This window comes from Ornithodoros turicata, chromosome 6 (assembly GCF_037126465.1).
Source record: "Ornithodoros turicata isolate Travis chromosome 6, ASM3712646v1, whole genome shotgun sequence".
Classification (NCBI taxonomy): domain Eukaryota; kingdom Metazoa; phylum Arthropoda; class Arachnida; order Ixodida; family Argasidae; genus Ornithodoros; species Ornithodoros turicata.
Genome location: NC_088206.1, coordinates 22,585,205 through 22,604,490, shown reverse-complemented (window position 1 = coordinate 22,604,490; position 19,286 = coordinate 22,585,205). Strand labels below are relative to the sequence as shown.

Here is a 19,286-nt window from a genome sequence, read left to right as displayed (position 1 = left end):
TAACGCGGCTACAAGTCTGTCACGACACTCAGAGTATCTTGGGCACGTAACTATAATATGTTCGACGTCTTCGATTGAGCCACAGACTGGACAATTAGGAGAGTCCGCCTTCCCAAGCCTGTACAGGAGCCTTGCACTGTATGGTACATTGAGCCGGAGCCTGTGAAACAATGACGTAATCTGCCGTGGCATGGATGTTGGGAGGACCAGAGCTAGTTCGGGGTCAACCCGGTGCAGAAGGGAAGATCCAGCCTCGCCACAAAACCATTGATCTTTTGACAGCTTATGGCTCAGAGACTTTAAGGCACTCTTGGCGTCCACCTTCGTGAAGTAAACACTGCGGAATGTACTATTTCCATGTGCTTTCCCGGCGTTGTGATCGGCCGCATCATGTCCGGTGATCCCACAGTGGCCAGGTATCCACCGGAAAATCACGTCATGGCCAGCGATCACTGCTTTTTGGTGCGCTACTAGTATGTCATTCAGTACAGGAGCTGAGAGGTGGTGTGTACCCGGTGTCATAAGGGTCTGTAAAGCGGCTTTAGAATCACAGAAAATCACCCATTTTCCCTGGGAAGGCGCGCACGAGATATGCTCTATGGCTAGAAGAACAGCGTGTAGCTCTGCTGCTGTCGATGAAGTACGATGCGATAGTCGAGCACTGCGCGCAGTATTCGACGCTGGTACAACGAAGGCACAGGCGGATCCTGTGGAAAAAAATCTTTTGATAAGGAGGTCTGCGCTGTCCTACTTGCGTTACAGCTAAACTTAGATCAAAACAAACTGCACAAAAGGACCAAGATGATCAACTGTCTGTCATTCAAGGCCAACTGTCGCAGCTGACCACGCAACTTGTATGCCTCCCGGGAATTAAGGAAACCATTGATAGGCTACTCCCCATTGTTGAAACTGTTCAAGCAATTGAGGCATCCATGGATATGCTTTCTTCAAAGTACGATGACTTGTTGAAACGCGTAGCGAAGCAAGATGCTGATATTAAGGAACTAAAAACACGTGTCTCCAAGATTGAAGGAAGCTCATCCGCGACAGAAGAAATACAGCGTAAACTAAACAAATTAGAACAATATGGACGTCTAAGCAACCTTGAAATACATGGCATTCCTGTCACCGCCCAGGAAGATCTTTACGAAAAGCTGAACTCCATAGCGGGGGTTCTGCAGGCTCCAGTGCTCACTAAGACAAATACGGAGGCAATTCATCGACTGCCTGGAAAGTCAGAAAATGTACCGAAGATAATTGTTAAGTTCCTAAATCGCAACGAGAGAGATATCTGGCTACAAAACCGACGTAAACTTAGAAGCAACGAGAACAGAAGATCTGTCTACGTCCAGGAAAACTTAACAGAAACAAATAACAATCTGTACTGGCTGGCACGCAGCAAGGCTCGAGAAAAATCTTACACGTTTGTATGGACCAATCATGGAATTACCTTTGTTGGGAAGGCACAGGGTAGCAGAGTAATTAGAATTGAGACCATGGATGACTTGGGTAAAATTGTATAAAATTACACGATGCAACCTCCTTTCGTATATTAACGCACCATGTACCATGAACTTATTCTTCCACATGAACTGTGTAAGGCTGTTGGGCACCATGGATTAAATATCATGCATGCAAATCTCCAGTCCGCATCGAATAAAATAGAGAAAATTGAATGTCTGCTTAAGCAATGTCAGCACTCTTTTGACATACTTATGTTCAGTGAAACTTGGGGCCGAAATGAGCACGACGCCGTTCGCTTATCTCGATATCCGACATACTTTCTGAATCGCACTGGGAAGAGAGGGGGCGGCGTATCTATTTTGGTGAGGGAGAAGTCATGTGAAATCATAACGGAGTATAGCATTTGTACTGACGATTTTGAAGTATTGTCACTGTTGTCAGGGGATGACGTTTATTCTGTGATATATCGTGCTCCGGACGGGAACACCTCATCATTCTTTATTTTCCTTGAAGGCATGCTGTCTTACATAGTCAATAACAAATTGACACTGTTTCCACCACCACAAACAACACTACTGCAGCTGCTCCAGTCATACGGTTTCATCAATTTTGTTAACACCCCTACTCGAGTTACACCCGCAAGCAGTACAATAATCGACGTGATCATATCAAATTATTGTGCTGCACATATTACTAGTGGAACGATAAGCACAGATATCAGCGATCATGTGCCGATCTTCTTCGGTTGTCGCGGCCAGGGTAGAAGACCAAGAGAGACGACGATAAGACAAGATATAAATGAAGGTAGCCTGTCAAAATTCAGAAATCAAATTGGGTCTTTCAACTGGAGCCATGTCATGTACTGTACAGACCCGAACGCCGCATACGATTTGTTTTTCGGTGCCATAAGTGACATGTATCGCGACTGCTTCCCGTTTGTGCACAGGACTCAACCAAGGCATGCTCGTAAGCCATGGATAACGCATAATATTCTGAGGTCGATTACAAAGCGTGCTAAGCTTTTCAAGAAGTTTTTGAAAAACAGGGATCCAGACACCTTTAGCACCTTTAAAAAGATTCGAAATGATATAAACAGGATGATCAAGAAGGCCAAACAAGAGTATATGAATATTTTCTCCTTGAATATTTTCTCGACATGCAGGGGCGATACTTCGGCCATGTGGCGCAACGTCAACTATCTATTGAACTATGGCCATCCACGGAAGCCTCTCCAATGCGTTATCCACGAGGGTATTAGTTACAGTGGAAGTGACATGGCTCAGCAATTCAACGACAACTTAGTCAATTCATGTGCGGCAAACGATAGTGACATTAATATAGATGCTGTTAATATAGAATATGTCCCTAACTGTACCGTCAGCTCTATGTTTATCGCTCCCACGGATGAGATCGATGTTTACCGTAGCTTTATGCGACTTAAAAACAGCAAGGCACTCGATGTATACAATATGCAAATCGGTCCCATCAAGGCAGTGCTAGATCTCATAAAGCCATACTTAACTCATATTCTCAACCTTTGCTTGAGTCAGGTAGCTTACAGATGGCTAAGGTTACTATGATTCATAAAGGTGGGGACGTGCGCAGCTTATCTAACTACCGCCCTATCTCAATTCTACCGGTGTTTTCGAAAGGCTTCCAGCGAATAATCTACAGTCGCTTATCTGCGTATTTTGAGAGAAATAGATTCCTCTCTGACTGCCAGTTTGGGTTCCGGAAAAAGTTTTCTACTGAGTTGGCCCTGTTACATCAAAAGGAAGTGATATTGAAAAATATCGAAAACATGTTACTAACTTTGGGCGTGTTTATTGGCTTTAGTAAGGCATTTGACTGTTTATCCCACAGCCTACTATTACACAAGTTGTTTCGGTATGGCATAAGAGGCCCTGCGCATTCCCTATTTTCCTCGTACCTGTCTAGTCGCCACTAGAAAGTTAGCATCAATGGACACCACTCCTCCCTCCGTAAAATTACTTGTGGCGTCCCGCAGGGTAGCCTCTTGGGCCCTCTTCTCTTTTGTATCTACACGAATGACATCGTATCACTAACTAATGAAGCAACCTTTATCATCTATGCTGATGACACGAGCCTGCTGTTTACCGGTTCTGACCCTGATGGCTTAATTAGGAGAGCTAATAGAGTACTCCGTGAATTAAAATCTTGGGCCGATCTCAACTGTTTAAGGATCAATGCCACAAAAACCAAGGCGTGTATCTTTGCTCCCAAGAACAAGTCTGTCAATGCAAGGGAACAACTTTTGATTGATGGCACCGTTATCAGCGTTGTCGACAGTGTTGTCGACAGTGTTAAGGTTCTTGGTGTCACTTTCACCTGTACTCTTTCTTGGACACTGCACATCAATCATGTTCACTCTAAGGCATCACGTATCTTTAGCTTCTTGTACAGATATCGCTCATCCCTACCCAAATCAGTTGTACTAATACTTTATTATGCGCTCATTTACTCGCATTTTACGTACTGTTTTCTGGTATGGGGAAGTGCAACTAGGTCGGACCTGGATAAGTTATTAGCTCTGCAAAAAAAGTTCATCCGAATCCTAGACAGCCTTCCTTACACCCACACAACAGTAGGACTGTTTAAAAAGCATGGCTTGATACAAATACATAACTTGTACAGATACAGGCTGCTTTGTTTTTACCAGGGAGCATGTAAAAACTGTATCAGTACCATTTTAGCTTTCTTTAATCTGAATCCCAGCACATCCTACTATAATTGTAGGAACCAAAAAATGTGGGCTGTACCCCGTTGCAGAACACGCTACGGGGAGCAAAGTGTGAGCTACATCTTGCCACGTGTTCTAAACGAATGTTTTTTTGATCCTGTCTATACATCGCGGAAGTGTATTCGCAATTCTTGTATGTAAATGCCAATGTCAATGCCAATTGTTTTCTTTTCACGGGAGCTGTGAGCTCGTCAAGTCACCAAGGTGACTTTTTTTCACAGTTCCCGCCACATGTTATGCTATGTGGAAATAAATAAATTATTATTATTATTATCACATTGTTAAGATTTGATTTGATAACTTCCTTTATCGTACCGTTCTTCCCATGTACTAAAACTCGCTATTGATAGTACTAGGCGTCTTTAACGTAGACGTATCCAAGACGACCACCAGCACGGAACAAGTCTACGAACAAATGGGATTTGTGATCCAAAACGACGTCACCCATGCATCCGACGATGCGCACCTGCATATATTTCGTGATGACCGGGCGGTACATGGTGTCAGTTCACCACATGAACATCAGCAGCAATTTCTCAGGCCACAAAGCCATCTGTGCATACTGTGAAAATAGAGTGGTGCCGGTACAACAACAACTTTATTTTGGCTTTGGAGAGTGGGGAGCTTCATCGCCGCAGGCGATACTCTGCCCCATTGCTGGTGGGAAAGTGCGGAATAAAATAACGAGCCCCTTCACAATAACGATCGAAGTCCGATGGTGTCCAGAAATGTCAGAAGAGCTTTGAGCGCAGAGCGTTGCTGGGCTGAATTAGGCCAGGGACCAAACAATTTCGATAGGGAGAAGGGAGTCCAGCTGACGAGAGCCTCGATTGGTGCCGGTATATCGCGCGTCTCGTAGGCATTTCAGGCGCTTTGCCCTCCCTGCTTACGAGGAGGATCGCACTCACTGCTTGCATTGCATTGCATAATATTGCAATGCATATTATTGTCATATTATTGCATTATATATTATATAATGTTGCTTGCATTGCATAATATTGTCTTATGTTATTATATGTCACTGTCACTGCTGCGCAATAAGGAAAGCAGTTTGAAACGTGTCGAAAACTGTGTCCAGTGGCAATAACTTTTCTGCAGACATATCACGAGGATTTTACAAACAAAATTTGCAGACCGTCACGGAAAGTGTTGCGAAGTGTTAGCGGCATTGTCAAACGCTTCGCAGCATCAGCAATCGTCACTAACAGCTGTCGCTGAAAATCGCAACACCTTCGGTGATCGTCTGCTAATGTTTATGTAGACAAAAACATTATTTCCTTGTTAGATAAAGATACAGGTGGCACGCTGACACACGTGTTACCACTCTCATGTATTAAGGGTGACTCAAACACCTCTCTATCTTGTCTTCTGTTCGACCGCGATCTATGCTGCGTTCCACCAAAATCGGCTAGGCACTTACTATCCCAACATACACTATTTATGTTGGCAGGAAAAGTCAGCCAGAAAGGACGGCTTGCTATTTCCTTGGTAAATAATTCCTTAGTGGGTAGTCAAGTTCCTGGGGTAGTCAGAGCAAGCGGATGTGGGGTCAGAGGTCTTCCGCAGTCCCACCCACGATGTCACAGGCTGCTGAGGAGATCGGTATCACGCAGGTAGTTGAGAAGCGCTGCGGTTATACCACCGCTGCGTGTGCCAAGTAATGTTGCAAGAGTGATGTTGGAGTATACGAGGGTGGTCAGGAAAGGCTGGAGCGTGTCGCGGAAGGTTTTGAAACGACGGCATTCGAGAAGAAGACGTCGAATGTCCGCCTCAATGGAAATCTAGGTCCGCGTGTTTAGGATTTTAAAGCGACAGTCCGGACCTCCGGAGGGTATTCGGATCGCGACTGCATTCGCTTGTCCTCTACACGTATATCATCCCCATAAAATAGACAGGGTGAACGCTTTCCCGTTTTAGAGAAAATGAATTAAACCCTACGGTAAACCTATATCCGGTTCCGGTTTCTCGGTGACGTCACTGTTGTTCCCGACGTCACAATTGTGCAAGACTACACAACAATCGGCGCTTGGTTGAGGTGCAAAATGAGATTTTCAGGTGAGACATGACCCAGTTGGAATTGGCGATTTGGTTTAATAACTTATTTTATTTCGAACTATGTAGCTATGACATTTGTTATGCAAGTGTCGCTACTGTAACTCAGAGAGACCCGCATGACAAATGTTTATGCTGTGTAGGCCAAATCTGTGACAAGAACGAGATCGACACCACATACTTGTCTCTTCAGAAGGCTTCGGTACTGCGCCGAGCTTTTATCCAGGACGATGAATACTGGCTATCCGCGACTGTTTTGTGGAGTTCGGTGGAGTCTCCTCAAACCCGAAAAACGACACTCACGTTGTGGTTTCGCTCCTGTCTTCACGATGCACTAAGCAACACCTAATGCCTTATCCCTCGACGCCGTCACATACGCAGTAACCAGTCACTGCTAATAAAAAGCAGGAATGCGTATTGAGAGTACGGGAACCAGGAACGAGTACGCACAAAGCACTACACACAGTCCGCCGAGAGGAGCAGAGCCAGCCAAGCAGACGCCAGAAAGACCGGAACAGAACGCTCCTGGCGTCACGACTTTTGGAAGTGCGGCTTTCAGTCGGGGGCAAAAAATGCAAGTTGAAAATTCCATTGTAAATTCTCGGAGCCGAATATAAACGAAATATTTTGCATGGTGGCATGGGAAGATATAAGGAATCATCTGATAAGGCCTATTTACTTCACATCTGGGGTCTAGACTGTCCGTTTAAGTGCCTACCCGATTTTGGCGGTACGCATTGCGGTCTAACAGAAGACAAGATAAAGAGGTGTTTCAGTCACTTTTCATAGTGAGAGCGGTAACACGTGTGTCAGCATGGCGTCTGTATCTTTATCTAACAAGGAAATCATGTTTTTGCCCACGTAAAAAGATGGGTGTCTGTCATAAATCATCATTGTTGAAAGTAGCGCCCTGTCCGTTCGGTCTCGTTTTTGTGTCTTTTGTGTTGTCTTGCTCTCAGCGCTCCAAAGACAACGACCACCCTCACCGCGTGACTGCCACGATGCCGATGATGATGACTCTGTCGATCACAGTTTGTACCCACGTTGTGTCTCCAGGCAAAACGGGGCGCTTTGTGTACCTAGAGTAAACGTGGTATACGCTTCGTGCGAAGCGTCCGCCGCGCCACGGAAAATCCTGGAGGCAGCCATAGGAACTAGTTGTGTGAGTCCGCTCGGTTCTCGAGGGCTATTCGTAGGTCAATCATGACCTTGCTTCGGTGACGCAGCGCCTGAATTGATAGCCGCTAAAAGTAATTTCGTACCGCACAATTTGTTGCGTCTTTGGGTGAACAAATACGTTTGAGAATGCCGGCTGTAGGAAAAAAATGGTCCCTGGTTGTGTGGGCAGAAAAATGGTCCCGCAGGTTCCTGCGCGCCCAAAAGCACAGGGGCGCGGTTGCAGATAACGGATGAAACACATCACAGCCGACCGAGAGTTACCATTCGCTCTCCCCATTTGTTGAAAAAGGAGGCATAGGCCTTTTTCATCTGTTAATGGATAATAAAATCTGCACGCCATTCAATGAGTAACATAAAGGCGACATCATTCGCTGCACTAGTTCGCTAGCGATGTTATTCGCTGGATGCTAGTATTTTCTACTGTTGGTCAGGCACGAGTTTTGAGTTCATAAAATTGAGCTTGAATGTGAAAGAAAGAACGAAAAAAAGGGGACACGAGGTTTGCAGTTGTCCCCTGCATCTTTTGCCTGTTGATGTTTATGAACAATAAAAGCCGTCGCCCTCTCATTCATTGTTTCATTGGCTTTACAACTCCGCTTCTGCTGAAGATACTGTTCATCGACACAAAGTATGACAGAACAACTGTAAAATCTGCCTGACCAACAATAGGAAAACACTAGCATCTAGTTGAATTGGGAACTACATCCAACGACCCCCCCCCCCCCCCTCCTAGTACAGCGAGTGTGAGGTCGGAGCCAGGCTAGTGAGCTAAATATAAAGCGTTTATGTGTGTTTTATTATATTGGTACGAGTACAGAAGGTAACATGCCTCTTTGCTTACTCCTCTGTAATCCGTCCTGTTATAAAAGAACGCGTGTGCCATTTTTCCGACATATCTACAAGAAGTCGCATTGTCTGTACTCCACAAAAAAGAAAGAGAGAGAGGGGAACAGAAGGAACAGACGCAATGCGCTCAATACAACCGGTGCAGCGAATGTAATCGCTTTCATTGCTATCATTAACATCAATGTTAATTAAAAAAGCCTATGTCTCCCAATTTTAACAGACCAGGAGGGCGAATGATAGCACTTGGTCGGCTAGGATCCGTTTCATCGGCACTCCAGAACGACTGCAGTATTTTGGGCGCACGTAACCCCGCGGGACCATCATTTCCGCCCACGCAACGAGGGACCATTTTTTCGGGACCCGAGAATGCTCCACAGGGTACAATGTTCTACAGTTTCCCGCCAAATCCACACGAAGTGGACAGGAGAAGAAGATGGGCGTCGGCCGTCAAACGTACGTGTCACAGAATAAGGTACTCCGTGGATTCTATCTGTCTTCTTTTATTCCAATGACCCAAATTGGCTGCCGTAATCATACCATATATCGTTCGTGTTCTGTTGAGTGATGTTATGATGTGTGGTCTCAATCCAGACACGAACTTCCAACTAGCTTGGACCTTGTCCGATTCAGCTAATGAGACTTCTGCATCCCTTTGCTGTAGGTGCAACCTTTGCAAGGTTGTTGAAAAACGTATAAAAGAAAATACACGCAAGTGCAGCGCGCACAAAGAAAAGCTAAAAGAATTGTAATAACGCTCACACGCCTGCTTCTGCCTGGTGTACAAGGCATACCTTGTTAATCCGCTGAGGACCGAAAGTAGTCATTCGGAGTTTAAAGCGATTGAAATCCGCAAAGTTACACAACCGATTCACATATTTTCGATTCTCATGACACCCGCCGCATACACTTTTCACTGGTTTCGATGTCGGACGACTCACACAAAAAGTTTGCTTTCCCACCGCTATGTGGCGGCAGAAAGCCTTTAGTGTGCGCACGCGGCGTGTACGTGCCTTCCAGGATTATTCTCATCCTTGTGTAATTGTACGCGTGTAGCCGAGGGATGAATTCGTGTACTGATGTAAAAAACTAAGTTTCCCTCCATTTAGGCACAACTTTCACTTCCTTCATTTTTGCCCACCTTCCCCTACACGTTTGATTAATATTGCATCGTTCACGTTGTTTGGATTGAGCACCTTGCGTTGCTTGTCAGCTCAACAATTTCCATAGTCGCAGCAACGCTTCACATGCTGCTAGTAAAAGAACACATAGCAAATCATACAGAAACGCATCTTCTCGATCGTTTACAAGCTTACCCCAACATCACATAGCCATGGACGCACTGAATGAATCATCAGGTACGATTTAAATGTCGCACACGCTCGTGCATGGCGCCCTCACTCACGGGCCCAGTTCATTACGACGGACGAAAAAGGCAGCTGGGCAGCCCAGCCCACACACAGCGACAGCAGCCAGCCGTGTAGCGGCTGCAGTAATAAAGAAACGAGATAAACCGGAGAAGCCATGAATTGCCTGACATGACTTAGGCCCCAATTTATCACAAGCGCGGATATTCTGAGCATACGTGTGAAAACGACGACACATAATGGGGGAGGCATGACTTTTCCTAGCCAATGGCTACGACACGCGTGGCTCGCTCATAACTCATTTCAAACGATCAAGGGGTCGACGAGATTCCTGCAGCCTGATTGCAGTAAAATACGAGGCCCCGCTATTGATAGCAGACTCAACTTTACTGGTACCAGAAAGGGCATTGAAGGTGGAACATTTAAAGGCCACACTAAAGTGCAAAGATATTTCCCTCTCCTTCTCAAGAAGCGCGGAGAGTCCCCGGATTGGTCTCCTCAAACCATCCCCCGCGATGCTCGCTTGAGGAAACCAATGAGAGTACACTCCGGCTTCTTGAGAACGGGAGGAGGAAATTGCAGTTTCTTTCGTTCATAAGTCACAAACGATGCAACGGGAATCCTTTGTGTTGATGTTAAGGTAACGGCATCTTTCATTACGCGAGGACATGTTTTTTTGTTGTTTTTTTCACTTTAGTGCCCCTTTAACTTGCAGGTAAAGAAACAGAACATTGCGGCGCCCGAGCACGTTAAAGTTGTAGTCATGGCTCAAACCAGGTATACAGCTAGACAAACACTGTCACATGTATGCATCACATAAAACATTTCATTTCATGACGAAAACCCGAGACTGGGAAAAGACGAAAAACAGACGACACGACACGTCTTTTCCCAGTCTCGGATTTTCGTCATGGATCTTAGCCACCAGCTCGCTTGTTTTTTAACCATTTTATCTATTTCATTTCACTTCGCTTTATTAATCCTATGGTTGTGTGGGTAATGGCCTCATTTGAGGCATTAAATAAGGGGGGGGCAAGAGAGAAAAATTGTCAAAGGAACAAGATCATTTGTCATAAGTGAGTCAACGCAAAACAACGATCAGATAAGCGGGCATAAGGATTTACGCATACATCAGGTTGTACCGCTTGGACACACTAAAAAGGTCTACACATTCAAAAATTCACGGTTCCTGAGTAGCATCTATGCGCATACTGTACAGAGGTAAGAAATCTGCAACATGTCCGCTACAGGTGATTTCACACGGCAGGGAGGTCCACAGCGTGATCATGCGTTGGTGTATAGTGTGAAGGAACAGATGTAGGAAAGATCTTGCAAGGATGAGTAGAGCGAGTAGGCTGTAGAGGGTGGTTTGTTATTAGTCTCGCAAGCGCCCCTTTGTCACTGGGGTCTGGCCTTCTTTTGATTGCTGATACGCTGGACTAACAAGAGCGGTCTCTACTGATAAAGCTTTGTTCTGAATGGGCTTCCGTGAGAGATATTTATTGTGCGAACTCCAGAGAAAGCTGGCATATCTCAGCTGAATGAGCAATATGCCAGTTGTTTAACATTGGGAGGCAAGGTGGAGCTGGCGGCGTAGGAATTGATTGCATTTTACGGAAAAGCTGTCTATATGATCTCTTCCTGATAAGTCGTGCGATAAAATGACAATCTGTAGGAAAGTACATTTTCGAAAACCAACTCAGATATCGGATAGCTGATTTTCCAGCAGATTCTGATAGCTGTGACGTCACTATCGGGCAACTCCAGATTAGTACTTTTGTACTGTTTTTGTCAACTTTCTATTCATGCATGACACTCAACACGCTATGAGGTACTGGCAACTTCGTGCGAACCAACTGGAAAAAAACGTATTTAGTGTGTAAGAACTGAAAACTCAGCACACGTACCTTGCAAAAGAGCATGACGTATCAGAAAAACCAATAAACTTCAAAAGCGCTACGTCCTCCATAAAAATACTGAAGTTTGAAATAAAAAGCGAGTTCCGAATTATTTTGCTTTACACAACAATTTAGTAAAGTTCAGTCGAAAGCAAGCGGAAAAAAGTTATCAACAGAACGAGTAGTGGCGAGCATCAAAGCCCATTGCAATCGCCATCGTCACCAAAGTTCAAAAAAGCAACTAAAACAACGCCTGAGCACGCGAGTAACTATATGTAGGGGGAGGGGAATATGTTTTTTGAAAAAAAAAACGAGGAAAGGTTAGTTAGGCATAGACCGACTTGCTATTCCTTCCATAAAAAGAAAACGAAAAAAGGAAAGAAAACGGAAAGAAAGAAAAGGGAAGAAGAAGAAAGAAAAAGAAAGAAAACCAAAAAAAGGAAAGAAAACGAAGAGAGAGAAAGGAAACGAAACCAAAAAAGAGAGAAAAGAAACACGCACATACACACAGACAGATACACAAAAGGGCCTTAGAGGCTGGTCGAGAGGCCGGTACGTGGCACGGAGAAAGCTCAAGAGGGCAGTCGTAACTGCCCCCTGGTTGTGCAGGACCGGGCCGAGCAGGGTGGCCAAAGAGACGTTAGGGTGGCCAAGTTGTCCCAAGTGGCGTTGGAGGACGAGTCTTTGTGAGAGGTACCGGTTACAGGATAGGAGGCAGTGCTCGATGTCGCCTTCCACACAACAAGTTGCGCAATTGGGAGAGTTCGTCTGGCACATTTTATACAGGGGTGAGGGTGTCCGTGCAACATTCATTCGAAGACGGTGGAGGAGTGATTCTTCAGCTCTATTGCACCAGCTGGCAATAGTAAAGTCATGCAGGGGGTCAATGAGACGTACGAAATGATGATATGAGGTAGAGTCCGCTCGGAACTGCCGGGTACGGACACAACGCCACCGGCAAATATGCAGGGAGCAGACAGAGATCGTTAGGGGCAGAGGGGTGGCAGGGAGAGCTCCGGTAGATGTTGCGTCTCTTGCTACTGTGTCTGCGCGGGTGTTATCAAGGAGGTCTACGTGTCCTGGTTTCCACTGAAGCGTCACAGAATGACCAGTTGCCGCGAGTTGTGTCAAAGCTTGCAGTATGAGCGTGTGGAGACTGCATATGGTGCTGGGGCGAAACGAGAGCAGAAGATCCAGTGAAGCCTTGCTGTCAGTCAGAAAAACCCACGGTGCAGCCGGCAGACCGAGCAGGTGCTGTAGAGCCGACAGGATGCCGTGGAGTTCTGCTTCCATAAAAGACATTGGGTATGGGAGAACAAAGGCTTGCTGAAAGTCACTATCCGGGATATAAAATGCTGCACCCGAGCTGTCTGCCGTGACTGAGCCGTCCGTGTATACCTGGCGATGGTTCTGATACGTGGAGTGCAGAAAATGGAGAGCGAGTTGGAGGGCTACAGGTGCGGGAGTGTCACGCTTGCGCTGAAGACTGGGGATGGTGGAGCAGATATCAGGACGCGCAGGGTCCACATTGCTGGCGCATAGTAGGGAGTGGTTGAGGAGGAAGGAAGATGATCCTTCAGGCGGGCGATGGCCTTGCCGAAAGCTGAGTCAGGGCATTCGTTGTCAATATGGCAAAGATAGTGGTGAGGGTGACTGGTGAGATAGGGAGAATATACTCGAAGTGTATCAGCATCCCGCAGAAGGGGAACAGGCGTCTCCCGTGCTTCAGCAATAGTACAGTAAGTATCTAATGTTCGTGGTTCTCCCAGACAAATGCGAAGGCCGCGGGCCTGGATGTTAAGTAGCTCGCGCTCCTGTGTTTGGCTGAGGGCATCCAAGATAGGGAGGCTGTAGCGCAGTGTCCCCAACACGAGGGCCTGATGGACGCGATGAAGATCAGAGCAGGACGGACCCCAGGACGCACCAGCGATACGTCTGAGGACGTGAACTGAGACAGCCGCCTTTGTGGTAATCATCTTCACATGGCGGGACCACGTTAGGTCGCGATCAAGTATTAGACCTAGCTATCGGCATGAAGTGGCGAAAGTCAGAGGGGAGCTGTCAAGGTAGAGCGGATACCTGCGGAAGCATTTGCGCGAGAACGCCATGGCAACAGCCTTCGCCGGTGAGACTGTTAGGCCACGGGAGGCAAGATAGGTGGTAATCACATGTAGAGATCTTTTCAGTCGGCGCTGGACAGTATCTTGCAGAAGTCCAGATGCAGATGTCGTCGGCGTACATTGTGATGGATGTGTAAGCGGGGATCAACGGGGTAAGGGAAGCCATGATAAGATTAAAGAGGAGGGGGCTAAGGACACTGCCCTGCGGGACACCACGGGTCACGTGGTGCTTGGTGGTGTCACCACCAGCGGTGCGCACGAAGAGATAGCGGCCTGATAAAAAGTATCGTATCCATCGCAGAGGGCAGCCGCCAACTTGAGTCGCAGCAAGAGCGTCGAGGATGGCAGCATGGTAAACGCTGTCGTAGCCTTTCTTTACGTCGAGGAACAGAGCAGCAGTCAATAATCCCTCTGCTTTGGCTTGTTGTACTTGACTGACTAGGTTGATGACACAGTCCAGCGCTGAGCGGCCCGGGCGGAAACCCGCCATCACTTCCGGGAAATACTCAGCAGTCTCAAGGAACCAACTGAGACGTGTGAAAATCATGCCTTCAAGTGTCTTCCCTATACAGCTGGTGAGGGCAATGGGACGGAAAGAGTCAATGTGGTGCGGCGATTGGCCCGGTTCGAGTATTGGAACCACCATGACCGTCTTCCAATCCTCAGAAACTTGTCCGGTGCACCAACTGTCATTGAGAAGCCGCAGGAGCTGCAAGCGGTCCGACGGGGGAAGGTGCCAAAGGGCCTTATAGGTAACCTGATCTGCCCCAGGTGAGGTGTGCGGAGGAGCGGCTGCAAGTGAAGTTTCGAGTTCAGAGAGGGCGAAGAGCGTGTCCAGGACAGGATGACATGGCGCGTGAATTGGGACTGCATGCGTCGCTAAGCCGGGGGTGCTGGTGGCAAGTCTTACGCAAAAATCTTCGGCAATTTGTAGTTCAGACTGTGATGTACAGAGGGACAGGGAGCGGAACGGATTCCGCTGAGATACAGGGGAAGAGAGGCCTCGTAGTACTCCCCATATCCGGGAGAGTGGCGTACGAGGGGATAAAGAGGACGTGAGCCTGCGCCTATGGTCCCGCGCAAGCTGACGCAGATAGCGCCCAATAGCTTTCTCAACCCGCCGGGCTTCGAGGCGGTCAGGAGCGTGACCGGTGCGTCGGGCACGGCGTTCCGCGCGACGACGAAGAGCACGAAGCCGCTGGTACTTAGGATCGAATGGACAGGGACTAGGGATACGGAAGCAACTAGTAGCAGCCTGCGCAGCACCTGCCATAGTACGGGCAAAATCCTGCTGGCTTTCCAGTGCATCGTTTGACAAAGCCGACTCCAGGAACAGGCCACATAGTCACCAGTCCCCTGCGTGCGCACTGTCCGGCGGACTACGGGAATGTGAGACCGGTCAAAAAGCGCGACACGACTTGTTCGTCCTCGGGGTTCAGAAAGGAAGGTAAGGTAATTCGACAGCCAAAAATCTACTGTAATAACACAATCGCAGACGCAGAGCAAGGGGAATTTGTGCCGCCATAAGAACTGGCGAAAATCAGGCGTCTTCGAGTGGAGACTTCGAGAATTCCATTGAAAGGTAGTCGTGTGGCGATAAGGGGCTGTTGGAGGAAGTGGCGGATGATTAGCCATTCACAGGTGAAGAGGGAAGATGGCGCAGAAGAGGCTCAAGCGCTAGTACTGCTTGAACAGCCGGCAGATCTCCCGAGGCAGGGATTTGTTGGACAATGGCGCGCAGGGCAGTGAACATCATAGCGATTATTGCGCCAAAGGAGTGATCCCCCATATCTTAGCGACAATCAATAGGGACACTCGGTTAGAACAGAATAGGAAAGACGAGGTCGCAACTTTCAACCACTTTACTAGAATGAGACCAAAAAATACAAGCCTATCTTTCAAACCCTCCCCCTCTTCTTCCAAACCTGAGCGCCGCATACCGCTTCAACCGCCAAACAAGACGATACCGCCAATCATGAAAGATAACACCCTTCAGAACACCCGTCCGGAGTTGATAAGGTGTTGCTGTTTCTCTGTCAGGGTCGCCGTCGCAGCACTGACGCACTTATCTTTAAGTTGCATTATTGTTTTTGTCTCTAACACATGCCGCACATGAACGTCTTTAGATCTGTATAAGACTTTTGTCTGTCTGTGCTGGGGTCGGCACCGGCAATAAATGACGTGGCCTGCAAGCCGAGATCCCTCTTCATCTTTCTTGTCCACCTTGTTTCGATGCTCTCGGATCCGGTCATTCAAACACCTAGAGGTTTCTCCTACATACTGTCGACCGCATGACGTTGGTATGGAGTACACTACACCCGCGCAACACTCCACGAATCTGTTCCTGTGTTTTACCCCGCTAGTCGGTCTGGCATCCTCTGCCGCGACCCATCCCGGCAATGAACTCAGTTTGCTCCTAACAGTGGGCACAACCTTGATCCCTTGTTTTTGAGCCACTTTTACCAGTCGGTGCGTTGCTCCATGCACATACGGGATCACCACCGTCTTCTCGGGCCGCTCCTCCCGACCTGTACCGGATCCCCTTGAGCCCTTCAGAAGACGCCTGACCACTCCTCTGGTAAAATCGATCGGGTACCCTGCTCCCAAAAGTCTTAGCAGCTGCTCCCTCAGGCTTGCCTCGACTCGATGTTGACAACTCTTGACAACGCATGCCCTCACCAAGCTGTTTACGATGCCCATCTTCATGTGGTTCGAATTGAAGGGGAGTAACGGTTTTTCCGTCCTCTGACCGTACATCCAGCACAGGTGTCGGGCTTCTCTAATCAGCCTCAAGTCCAAGAACTGCAATGTGTCCCTCGCGGGTTCCTCCAGGGTAAATTTTAACCCGAACTCGTTGGTCTGGAACAGCTGCAACACAGGGACCCAGTCCACTTCCCCCACCGAAACCAGAAGGTAATCGTCCACGTACCTACAAATTCGTAGCATGTTGGGTGCAGCCCTTTGCAGTCTTCCCTGAAGTTGCCTATCGAACGCCGCCAGGTATATATTGCTTTGGGCCGGGGCTAACCTGGACCCGATGCACACTCCCTTCTTTTGCCGGTATATTCCCTTCTGGAACTCAACTGTGGTGGACAATAAATAAATGCGTAGTAGCTCCACGAAACTCCGCGAGGACATCCCGGTTTCAGTGGAAAACGTGACCGGGTTTACCCTGTCCAGCTCCTCCTCCACCAGCCTGAGAAGAAGTCCAGTGTCCAAGTTGAAAAACATGTCTTCGACGTCAAAGGATCGAAAGTCATACTTCTCCTCCCTTAAAGAACCCAGAAACGCGGTGACCTCTTCCGACCGTGACAGGTAGTAAGGGTCATTGACTTCAACGAGGTTGAGGCCCTTGCGTAGAACACTGGAGACGTGGGACTGCCAGGACCCTCGCTCAGACACAATCGGACGGAAAGGTAACCCTTGCTTGTGAGTTTTCGCCGTGAAGAAGACGTCAAGGTGGGTCTTCATACACTTCTTTACTTGGTTAACGGTGCCCGGCATGCCGGCATCCTCTAGAGCCGCGACGGCCGACCTCCTGAACCCCCTGATGTCTTCTTCAGACAAGGCCATGAAATTCTTAATGTCTGAGCGAGGGTCCTGGCAGTCCTACTTCTCCAGTGTTCTACGCAAGGGCCTCAACCTCGTTGAAGTCAATGACTCAATGAAGTCAATGATAAGTCAAAAATTACTTTCAGCCAACACCGTTTCTCTGTTGTATATGGATACATTTGTGGTCGACCACTAGGCATCTAGTAAACAACACTGTAAACAGAAAAGTAGCTGCCTAGTCCAATAGTATATCCCAAGGTGTACTCTTCCAAAGGCGTTCTACTATATCCGCTCTAGCCTTCGCACAAGAATAGCAATTTCGTGTCTTGCAGCCTTCACACAATATGTCTCGTGCCAACATGAAATATGCACAACACTCCCCAAGCCAGATGGAGAAAACTCGTATAACGAAGTGGTGCACGCCATCCTTTCAATCGACATCGTGTGCGATGAGCAGCCACGCCAGGGGTTCTTCTAATCAACGTAGGGCAATATACGACAATGCTTCAATTATGAACGACACTTCCCCGGACCACGCCTATGTGTAGGCTATGGACGGAAGATGTCACCCTGCTTACCTTCTTTTCATGGCGACAACTATAGAGCAAATATGATACTTTATCGCATCTGTCCCACGGAGAGTCGACATATAACGCGTATTGCTGCTCACGTTCAACATTAACAAGTCAAAATGCTGAAGAAGTGCCAACAAGATATTCAATCAAGTTTTACCGCCCTTCCGGCGCAAATAAAAATGATTTCCAGAACGTGGACAAAACTCAGTAGGTGAATAGGCAAGTAGATAGAATAGCAAGTAGCAAGAAGAAGTCAATACTGTCAGACCTTTTTTCCGAGAGAACACTGGCTTGTTCTCCCACGCGGCTTCCAGCTGTCATTAGAGTAAATTGCAGGATGTTTGTTTAGAAGGAAATCTGGCAAGATGTTCTCGCAATTGCTGTTCTCGTAGATGTATTAAAGGAAATGTAAAGTGAAATACAACAACAATGTTTCAAGATACCATAATGTAGAGCCTGGCTGTGTGGTCACGTACACCAGTCATCACTTCTCAGTTGTTCATACTTTTCGCACTAATGAAGTTTGAACACTTGTACAAACTGAAAGGTGGCGACGCTCAACGTTCGCCGAGTACAAAGTTGGAGCCAGCCCCGGATTTGTGGACAGATATCACGTGATATTGAAGTACTCCGTAGCACATTTGAGGTCACTAGCTAGCGGTCACTAACTACCACAAGACCTATTTTGAAGAACAACAGCAACTCTTGAGAAGTTCGGTTTAAACTGTTGCAACCTGAATATCTGTGCGATCCGCGCCATCTATTGGCCTTTGTCTGCGCGTCTCTGTGTCGTCTGCTCGCGGTATCGCTGCCGTTTTTAAAACCTCGCATCTAGGAATGTCCGCTTTACGTTCGTGTGTTCCGGGATACACAATCGTGCACCGGTGACGATTAAACATGCACTGCCTCGTGAAACGCGCGAGAACGGACACGCCTAGATGAGCCGCCTGGTTGCTTGAGTTTTCACTAAATGGCGCGTTAGTCGCGTTAGGGTTATTAGATATGTGCGGCACAATAGGCGAGTCACTCGAGCCTGAGTTCGGCAGTGAGAAGTCGGGTTATATGGTATTTCGTGGTGCCCAGGAAGGACCTTTGACCATACAGGAGAAAACAGTCCAAAATGTCACTAAGCACAAGCATATAGGGGTCTGGGTAAATCAGGGGAGTCGGACTTTCTCGAAGGAGCGTTACCACAAGATAGCCGCCATCCTTTGGCATGGAAGTCGTTGGTTGCTTCATTCCGCTAAATTTGACTTATTCATCTTCCTAAATTCTTCGATTTGCTGTCTGAATTTCGCGTACTATGTACGCATCTCATGCGTATATGTCAACAAATATCAAATATATATATATATATTTTACACTACGTCACTTGCTTGTGTGTTGTTGTTTGTACGCCGCTGTATTATTACGTGAACTCAAGAGGCCGGAGTAGGCCAGAGCAAGGAATGGCGGGTAGCTTCGGGTTGCATCAG

General features: G+C 47.4%; 1 protein-coding gene across 1 annotated transcript; it reads right to left on the bottom strand.

Moving 5' to 3' along the window:
* Positions 1-15,676: 15,676 nt before the first annotated feature.
* On the bottom strand, positions 15,677-17,188 carry LOC135398350 (uncharacterized). Its single transcript, XM_064629765.1, has one exon. The coding sequence runs from the start codon at positions 17,186-17,188 to the stop codon at positions 15,677-15,679; it is 1,512 nt and encodes a 503-aa protein (XP_064485835.1).
* Between the last annotated feature and the right edge of the window lie 2,098 nt (positions 17,189-19,286).

Coding starts and splice junctions, on each gene's coding strand:
- LOC135398350 (XM_064629765.1), bottom strand. CDS start 17,188: ATGCCGGGCACCGTTAACCAAGTAAAGAAGTGTATGAAGACCCACCTT.